Raw genomic sequence first — 9,791 nt, forward strand, 5'->3', positions numbered from 1 at the left:
AGTATTATCAACATTATCAACAAATTGCAAAATTTGATCAGAAATTCGACTCCCGCCATTTTTCGATTGAAAATGAGAGAGAGCATCTTTACCTGATTGTAGCCCATTAAGCCACGCATTGAAATCATCCCTAACCTGTGAACGTTGTTGAAGATGTTGAAGAGCAGATTTCGGGGTGAGAATCTGTTCCTCCAACATAGCTTCAATGTCTGGGTTTGTTCGAATTTCAGAGTGTTCCGAGGTCGCATCATCATCCTCTCCATTAGGAATTTCTGCCTATTTATGATGAGTAGCTTTCTTATTGTTCACTGCCGGTGTTGTTGGCTTCGATTTTCCGCCATTATTGTTGCGTTTAGCTTGCTTTCGAGTGGTAGCCATGGCGTCGAGGAGTCGCCTCTTCGAACCCTCTCTCAAGCAGTGTTTTCCTAGGGAAAAATGTCAAAGGTTGTATATTTGTGTTGAATTTGAGAAACAAAACAATGCAACACGTGAACAATCTTGTGTATAACACAGCTCAAATCATTGACCTTGAATTTTTTTTTGACGACTCTGGTAATTAGTTCTAGTCAAGTTAAGAATGTTGAATTACCAGTTCAACTTACTTTTTTCTGGTGTAAACAACTAAATGTGTTTAATTTTGTTTTCAGTGTGATCTTATGGGTAGTTTCCTTGATGAGAGAGGCCATAATCACGAGGGTGATATTGGAACGTACACTATGGAGGAGGTTGATTTTGATTGGAAGAATGCCAAAGCTTCTGACCTTATTGTGGAATTTATACCATGATAAATATGTTGACATTTGAAGGGACTAGATGCAGTTGTCCTGATTTGAAAGAGGTTAGATTTTTTGGAATTGCATAATTTTTATGTCAAAATTCTTAACTTTTATCATATCATAACTTTTATGTCAAAATTTCCTAACTTTTACTTCAATTAGCTTAACATTTATAAGCAACATCATAATTTTTATGCCAAATACCCTAACTTGTACTTCAAAATAGCCTAATTTTTTTTTGAAGCTTTAAAGTTATGCGGATAATGTTATTCCTTTTTTTTTCAAACATTACAGCCCCGTAAAAGGATTGTTACGTGTGCTGAAATATGTACAACACTTGTGCTATCAGACATGAATGATAAACGGTCAGACGCTCTCAAGAATGTTGTGGATTTCAATCTCAAACGAGCAGCTATCTTTCCGGGTGTGTTGGAGAGGAGGAAGAAAACATTGGCGGAGGAGAGAAGGGCTAAAAAATTGAAGAAAGAAGCTGCTAAAAAGGATAAGCAACCGGAGAAGAATGACAATGAGAATAAGCAACTGGAAAAGAATGAAAATGAGGCAGAGGGTGTCAAATCACCATTGAAGACCTTTGTTTCAAGAAAACATCTGAAAAGGAATTTAGATGGTCCATCTAACCCACAAAAAGTCGAACCACCATTGAAGAAGCCTGCTCTTATCAAACGAACGACAAAGAAACTTACAGCTTGAAATCATCTTTTAAAATATAATGATTCTAGAGTATACATTCCTTTTTGTGTATGTATGGGGTATAATATTGGGTTTTGGTGATTTTCAGTAGAAGTTAGGAAAAAATTATTAAAAGTTGTCAATTCTATGCTTAAAGTTAAGCAAATGTGAGTTAACTTTTACTGCATCAAGCCTGACTTTTAGTACAAAAACGATAACTTTAACTTATTGTACTCAAAACAACTACCTTTATTTCGAGGTTTCCCATATGTGAAAGTTAGGAATATCACAATTAAATCTATCCCTGATGTTGTTATATTTAAGAAAATTTATTATTAATTTACCTAAATTGTACTACATAAAGGTTAACTTTCAGTGCAAAAACTCAACTTTTACATTTTTACACAAAGACAGATTAAAAAAAAAATATATACACTTGAGGTAAAAATTATACTTCACTAAATTTTAATGCATATATTCCAACTTTCAATGTAAAAAAGAAAACTTTTACTAAGTTCTGAAATCCAGTAAAACTTATCGCAAATACTATATATTATGATTCAAATGAAAATTTAAATTCTATTTTTTACAAGCAACATTAATTGAATCAAAATAATCGGAAATTTGGAGTTATTGTTCCAAAGTCTGCTGTTGGAGGTGCTGTAGTTTTTCCCTTTTTCTTTTTGTCAACAGGTCCTTGTGGTCTTTTGTTCCTTCCTTTTGTTATGCAACGTACAGGATCCAACACGATAGGAGGTTCAGTTGTCGTATTTGTTGCAGGTTCAGAACTTGTTGCAGCTTGCACTACACTTGTAGCACTTGCTGTTGTTGCATGAGTACCTATAAACATAATAAACTATAACTTTTACATATATAACCCAAACTTTTACCTATAAAACCCTAACTTTTACATTTTTTTCTTTTTTCGGCTAATGTGAGGTCCAATCTGTTTTATTTCACACATTGTAGTTTTTTGGCTTAAAGTTGTAGTTCTGTATGATAAAGTTATGAAAATTGTTCTAAACTTAAGACAAACTTCCCTCATCTCAAACCTAATAACAATAACTTTTACCTGTCGGTGCTGTGTTTGTTTCTGGTGCTCGTACCGAAGGATAAAAATCGAGCCGAAGGATAAAAATCGAGGCAAGGTAAAAATTCCAAGTTGAAATCGACTTTTGCTTGGACGTGATCAAAATCAAACCCAACCCATTTTTCAAATAGAATTGGGTATGGGGGGGGGGGGGCATGTTGTTGGGGTGTTAAAATATGCATACCATTTTAGGCCAAAAGCCAATAAAACCCACTCAAGTCCAATATCACTTATAAGGTCTCAAAGGCCCAACAAGGGGCAAGATAAAAGGGGACATTCTCAAGGGGCAAGGTAAAAGGGGTCATTCTCTAACCCTAGAGAAGCCACCCTACTCTCTCTCTCCCCAAAATACTCTCAATTTATACATAAATTGTGCTGAATTGAGCGTCGGAGGCTCCGCCTCGGGGACCCCCCCTTGGCCCGGAGTTCATCTTGCAGGAACCGTACGTGGACGAATCTCAAGACACCAAGGACGCTCATACCATCGTTTCAACCCCGAAACAATAGATGTGCTTGTTTCAGGTGCTGGTTTTGCACTTGTTTGTGTGGTTGAAGCATATTCAGCACTTGAAAGATTCATTGACGCTATAAGTTCATCAACCAGAGAGACACTAGCGGCATAAGCATCCTCCTAAAGGTTTCTCGTCTCCTCATTTGATTGGCTTTTCAAGATAAGGTTGTAGTACTTTCTAGCCATGGTTTGGCGCCAAGGTGTGTACTAAACTTCTTCTGGGTTTTCATTTTCTAATTTGTTCTAAACCGATGACTTGGAAGATTTTCCACCTCTTTTTTATGTAGTGTTCTGGAATCCGGTTTACTGAATGAAGGTGCAATATCCTGATGCAGTGGTAACACAAATATCCTGAAGCTTTAAAGTTTTTACACGTACATGATATTTTCTGGCTATCGTGGATGTAGGTTACTCTCTGTGCAGACCAAAGTTCTTCGTCAATGGACACGGCATAGAACTGAGTATTACCTGCATTAGTAGTAGTAAACTGAAAAGTTAGGAAAATCAAAATAAAATTTAGCCCTGGTGTTTAAGAAACTTTATTTTTCAGTTTACCTAACCTTTAATACAAAAAGGCTAACTTTTACTTTTCTACCGTAAAATGCCAACTTTAACTTCTGATATTTAGTAAGGTGAAAAGTTAGGAAAATCTATATAAAAGTTAGCCCTGATGTAGTAAAAGTTAAGAAACTATATATTTCATTTTACCTAACTTTTAATATAAAAAGGCTAACTTTTAAAACAAAAAGGCTAACTTTAACTTTTTTCAAAAATGGAAAACTTTAACTTTTGAGATTTACCTTGTGTCCAAATCAATTTCGTCGTTGTTGCAATCGAGTAGCCAAATTCCTTTTCAAAATCTCTGAATAGTGACAGCGTGTAAACTTCTGATGCATGTTTTAGCAATCCAGATAGTGGTAAAGCCGAGGATGCAATTGATTTACTATAAGAGAATCCAGCTTCCTTTTCGGTACTTCTCCAACGTTGTATTGTTCCTTTGAACAATCTATAGAAGTAAGTTAAACTTATTGTTCTGTTTGCTCTAAAGCCAATGGCGTGATTCGTGCTTTCACTTCGTTGTGAAGACAAAATTCCAGCAGAAAAGAAATCTTTGCTTAGGGAAGGACACCATTTGTCTCTTAAAACATATACATTTGTAAACCATTCTTCCCCTATCAGCTCATATGTTTGCAACATTGATCTCCAATTGGTTTCAAATTCAACTTTAGTGACACGCTTATACAAGCAATAGTTGAATGTCTTCTTAAAAGTTGGATCTCGTTTCAATGCCCCAAATCTTGTAATAGCATTCTGATGAAAATGCCATACATATAATCTGTGTCTTGCGTCTGGAAAGACCTGCATATACAACACAATCTTAAGTAAAATGTTTTATTGAAGTTTACCTACTTTTACTACATCAAGCCTGACTTTTAATACAAAAAGGCAAACTTTAACCTTTTTACTCAAAATGGTTTAACTTTAACATCTGAGGTTTCTCTTAAGTGAATAGTTAGGAATATCAATATAAAAGTTAGCCCACCTCTAAAAAAAATTAAGAAAAGTTCTTTATCAGTTTACCTAACTTTAAGTAATAAAATTATAACTTTTACACAAACAACTTCAATTTTAGGAAAAAATCCTTGAATTTTACCTGATTTATGGCATTGCTCATTGCTGCATCCTGATCTATAAAGACAGATATTGGACTTTTGCCTCCCATTGACTTTTTGAAAGTTTGCAGAAGCCACACAAACGACTCGATCTTTTCATCTCCTATGAATGCACAACCAAACATGCAATTCTTCCAGTGGTTGTTTATTCCAACTATTGGGGAACAAATTAGGTTATACCTTTTTGTTCTATAGGATGTGTAAAAAACCACTATATCTTCATAAATTCCAGAATCTTCCATCATCATAGAGTCCCTCCAAAACAAACTCCTCAATTTGCCTTTTTCATCCAATCTAAAACTAAAAAAGAAGTTTGGATCACCTTCAAGCTCTAAATACATAATGTCAGTTACTGCTTGGGCATCGCCTCCTTCTATTTGCTTCATTTTTAACCTCGGCAGTAATTAAGATGGTCTTTCTTCGAGTGCCCCAAATTTTCTTCCCCTCCAGCTTCAATTGCCATGTAGTTAAAAGAATTCGTGGATGAAAGACCTTTCAGTTGTGCATAAAAGAATGTAAATACTCTAAAAGTTTAAGTTTTCATGAGGTTAGAAAGCAAAATGTTTTATTTGACTTCTACTCAACTTTTACTGCATCAAGCTTGACTTTTAGTACAAAAAGGCTAACTTTAACGTATTTTACACAAAATATCTACCTTTATCTTCTGAGGTTTCCCTTAATTGAAAAGTTAGGAATATTACAATTAAATTTAGCCCTGAATTATTTAAAGTTAAGAATGTTTAATATCAGTTTACCTAACTTTTACTAGATGAAGGTTAACTTTTAATACAGAAAGCCCAAATGTAAGTTTTTTACTCAAAAAGAATTACAAACAAATATACAAGTTGTAACTTTTACTCATAATAACATTTTTACTACTGCTAGAGGAATGGGCAAAAAAAAAATTCTCTCTCTCTCTCTCTCTCTGAGTGTGGTGCACGTTAAGGGTGTTTACTAACGTGCGCACCCCTCCATTGATGGGGAGGAAGAAGAAGACCACTGCTCCGGTAACTTCTCCGGTGGCTTTGGAAGATGATTCTCGTGTGATTTCACCTACACATGACGTGATTCAAGGATGTTCTGATGCTCGAAATGGAAACCCAGATAGCTCGTGTTTTGCGATGAATGACGATGATGATGAACTCATTCACTCAGATCTAGTGCATCATTCTGCTGGTATGATACCTAAGAAACTTCATAGAGTTATTATTGCACTAAATCGTGAGCTAGGTTTAACTTGGAATGGGCGATTGAAAGATAAAAACTGTACAGACTCTGTTATTTTGAACTCCCTTGTAAATGACCATGTTGTGGCTGAATCAAACACTGCAATCCCTAATACTAGCAATATTAGTGTTTATGAGAGTGTAGAACCAGTGGTTAATCTACCTGTTGATGCTTGGAAGAACTTGTTTGTTGGTTCGAAAATGGCATCGAAAGGGGCTGAACTTGGCTTTATTAGTGCTCTTGTTAAAGATGGTAGGAAGGTAGCTCAACTCCAGCAGAAGGAGTTGGATTCCATGGCTGACAAGTGGCAGGCTGCGATTGTTATGTATGTGGTGGGTGAATCCCCAATTATTGCCTCTGTCAAGAGGTTTATGGCTGAAGTGTGGAATAATGTGGCTCAACCACAGGTTTTCTACCATGATGAGGGCTATTTTCTAGTGTTGAGGATAAAAACATCATAGTTGCTGGTGGACCCTATACCTTCTATGGTAAACCAATCATCATCAAGCCTTGGGTAGCAGATTTCAACTTCTATGAAGAAGCTCTCAAGGTTATTCCACTGTGGGTAAAATTTCCTAATCTTCCCCTCAACTGTTGGGGTAGTGATTCTCTAAGCAGGATTAGTAGCTTGTTGGGGGTTCCTTTATTTGCAGATGGGTGCACAACCAGACAAGAAAGGGTCTCATTTACTAGAGTTTTGATTGAAATGGATGTTACCAACCCACTGCCTGATCATGTATGGATAGAGGATGCCACTGGGAAAGCTTTTAAGCAACCAGTGATCTATGATTGGAAGACACAATTCTGTAAGATATGCAATGTAGTGGGGCACGACTGTGATAAAGTCCAGAAAACTCAGCCTGCTAAACCAGCTGTTAAGAAAGTTTGGGTTCCAAAGCAGGTGCAACAAGTGTCACAACCTCAAACTGGAAGTACCACTACACAAACACCACCTCACACTCAAGTAGTCCCACAAGCCAGTGGGAATATTGATTGGAAGATTGTAACCAGAAGAACCAAGGGTCCTTCTAGAATGAGGAACATGAGTCCTAGTAACCCATTCACAGTTCTCTCAGGTGACTTGGGCTTCAAGGAAATCTCTGATGGTGATATTGCAGGAGCTGGGGGTGATCATACTGTTCTTCAAGAATCTAACCATGAAGAAGGTTAGTCTCTATACTTGGAATGTTAGAGGCCTCAATGATCATGGTAAGATTGTTGAGGTGAAGCAGCTCATAAATAAAAATAATATACATGTTATAGCTTTGATTGAAACTAGAGTTAAGGAGACAAAATTTAAGCAAATTTCTAGTAAGTTTGGTAGATACTGGAATTGGGGAGAGAATTATAAAGATAACCCTAGAGGCAAGATCTGGTTAGTTTGGCAACAACTTGAGGTAAATTTGTCTATTCTAGCTTGTCATGAGCAGTATATCCATTGTGTGATTAGAGATAGGTCTGGGGGTGTTTCTTTGTACCCTCACTGCAGTGTATGGGTTGCATACCATTGAAGCTAGAAGAAGTTTGTGGCCATCTTTGTTATAGATTCAAGCTAGTGTGGGAACTTACCCATGGCTCTTGTCAGGTGACTTTAACACCATCTTGTCTGATGGTGATAGAATAAATGGAGGTCCTGTTACAGCTGCTGAAATTTGTGATTTTAACAACTTTGTTGTTTCAGCTGGTCTTTGTACTTTGCAAAGTGTTGGGGGTTATTTTTCATGGCATAAAGGTTCTGGTGTGGGCAAAGTAGCAAGCAGAATTGATTGGTGCTTGGGTAACCCTGCATGGGTGATGAAGTTTAGTGGAGTGCCTGTGCAGTATCTAAACTTTTCTATTTCTGATCATGTGCCCCTAATGGTTACTTGTTTTCCTGATGTACCTGAGGGGGGTAAACCATTTAGATTTATGAATTTCCTTGCTGATCATACTCAGTTTGAGCCTTTGGTGAAAACAGTTTGGGAATCTCCTGGTATAGGATCATGCATGTTCCAACTTTGGTGTAAGCTGAAACAAGTGAAGTGTAAACTGAAAAACCTCCATAGGGAGGAATTTGCTGGTATTTCTGAGAATATTGATAAGGCTAGGTCTTTGCTGGCCTCTGTACAACAGGACTTGGTTACTTCTCCTACTCCTGAGTTGCATCTGCAAGAAACTGAATGTATAGCTGAATTAAGGAAGTGGCTCAAGGTAGATGAGATTTCTTTAAGGCAAAATTCCAGAATCCAGTGGCTGCAGGTGGGGGATTCTAATCATCACTACTTCTTCTCCTCTCTAAAAGAAAGGAACAGGATAAATAGGATTTCAATCCTCTATGATGCTATTGGCAACAAGCTAGTTGATGCTGATGCTATTCAGAAGGAAATCACTTCTTTCTATAAATCTTTGCTTGGTTCTTCTGCTCATTCTTTCCCATTCTGTGCACTTGCCTACTTTGAGGAAAGGGCCAACTCTTAGTGCCTTTGCTAAGAATTGGCTGGTTAGGCAGGTTACTAATGATGAAATTGATCAAGCCCTGAAGTCTATTGGAGATGATAAAGCTCCTGGTTTGGATGGACTTAATGCAGTATTCTTTAAGAAGTCTTGGCATATTATCAAGGAAGATGTTTATAAAGCAGTTAAGGAGTAGTTCTTGACTAACACCCCACTACCCCAATTTAATACTATATCACTCTTGTTCCAAAAGTTCCTAACCCTAATCTGGTTAAAGATTTCAGACCCATTGACTGTTGCAATGTGGTCTATAAGCTGGTATCCAAAGTGCTAACCACTAGAATGCAAGCTATGATTAGTGAAGTTGTGAATGAATCTCAATCAGGTTTTATACCCGGAAGGCAGATTGTAGATAATATTTTGCTAGCTACTGAATGATCAAAGGTTACACCAGGGCTCATATCTCCCCTAGATGCCTGCTGAAAGTTGATTTAAGGAAGGCATATGACTCCATTGAATGGCCCTTCTTGAAAGCTGTAATGATTGAACTTGGATTCCCTGAATTCTTTGTTGGGTGGGTTATGTCTTGCATCACTACTGTCTCGTACAGCATTTTGATTAATGGCTCCCCAACTCTCCCCTTTAAAGCTAAGAAAGGTTTGAGGCAAGGTGACCCAATTTCACCATTTCTGTTTGCTTTAGGTATGGAATACCTAACTAGACACTTATAGCAACTTCAATCCCTTCCTGATTTCAATTTTCACCCAAAATATGAGAAGCTTGCTATCACCCACCTGATGTTTGCAGATGATTTGCTAATGTTTGCAAGGGCGGACCCCCAATCTGTGCTGATGATGTTTGATGCTTTTTCTAAATTCTCTAAAGCTTCTGGTTTGGAAGCTAACTTGGATAAGAGTAATATTTATATAGGTGGGGTAACTGCTTCAGAAAGAAAGGAAATTGTTGATGTGGTTCATATTCCTGAAGGCCAGTTTCCTTTTAGATACTTGGGTGTACCCTTGTCCACAAAGAAACTGGGTTATAATCAGTTCAGGCCTTTGATTGACAAGGTAGTCAGTAGGGCTAAAACTTGGACAACTAGGAACCTCTCCTATGCTGGCAGGTTGCAACTTGTTCAGTCTATTTTGCTGCTTACTGGTGCCAAATTTTTATCCTCCCAAAGAATGTAATCAAGGAGATTCAGAACTATTGTAGAATTTTCCTCTAGACAGGTCACACTGACCCATCTAAAAAATCTATGGTTGCTTGGCATAGCTTATGCCTCCCTAGAAGTGCAGGTGGGTGGAACCTCAAGGAAATGTGCTTGTGGAACAAAGCTGCTATTTCTAAGCTTCTGTGGGCCCTCACTCATAAAAAAGACAAGCTGTGGT

At 37.4% G+C, this 9,791-nt stretch overlaps 2 protein-coding genes across 2 annotated transcripts; one reads left to right on the forward strand and one right to left on the reverse strand.

Annotated features, from left to right (window-relative positions):
• Positions 1-2,073: 2,073 nt before the first annotated feature.
• On the reverse strand, positions 2,074-5,126 carry LOC110802983 (protein FAR1-RELATED SEQUENCE 5-like). Its single transcript, XM_022008439.1, has 4 exons — positions 4,722-5,126; positions 3,868-4,426; positions 3,446-3,535; positions 2,074-2,306 (listed from the first exon to the last, which is right to left on the reverse strand). The coding sequence occupies exons 1-4, from the start codon at positions 5,124-5,126 to the stop codon at positions 2,074-2,076; spliced, it is 1,287 nt and encodes a 428-aa protein (XP_021864131.1).
• A 591-nt stretch (positions 5,127-5,717) lies between these two features.
• Positions 5,718-8,596, forward strand: LOC110802982 (uncharacterized). Its single transcript, XM_056835927.1, has 5 exons — positions 5,718-6,374; positions 6,476-7,133; positions 7,231-7,364; positions 7,513-8,412; positions 8,456-8,596. The coding sequence occupies exons 1-5, from the start codon at positions 5,718-5,720 to the stop codon at positions 8,594-8,596; spliced, it is 2,490 nt and encodes an 829-aa protein (XP_056691905.1).
• The last annotated feature ends 1,195 nt before the right edge of the window (positions 8,597-9,791 follow it).

The sequence above is a fragment of the Spinacia oleracea genome, chromosome 2, assembly GCF_020520425.1.
Source record: "Spinacia oleracea cultivar Varoflay chromosome 2, BTI_SOV_V1, whole genome shotgun sequence".
NCBI lineage: Eukaryota > Viridiplantae > Streptophyta > Magnoliopsida > Caryophyllales > Amaranthaceae > Spinacia > Spinacia oleracea.

Coding starts and splice junctions, on each gene's coding strand:
- LOC110802983 (XM_022008439.1), bottom strand. CDS start 5,126: ATGAAGCAAATAGAAGGAGGCGATGCCCAAGCAGTAACTGACATTATG. Junction 3,536..3,867: donor GAAATTGATTTGGACACAAG/GTAAATCTCAAA, acceptor CTACTAATGCAG/GTAATACTCAGTTCTATGCC. Junction 2,307..3,445: donor CGATAGCCAGAAAATATCAT/GTACGTGTAAAA, acceptor TTATGTTTATAG/GTACTCATGCAACAACAGCA.
- LOC110802982 (XM_056835927.1), top strand. CDS start 5,718: ATGGGGAGGAAGAAGAAGACCACTGCTCCGGTAACTTCTCCGGTGGCT. Junction 7,365..7,512: donor TAGTTTGGCAACAACTTGAG/GTAAATTTGTCT, acceptor TCTTTGTTATAG/ATTCAAGCTAGTGTGGGAAC. Junction 8,413..8,455: donor TTGCCTACTTTGAGGAAAGG/GCCAACTCTTAG, acceptor CTGGTTAGGCAG/GTTACTAATGATGAAATTGA.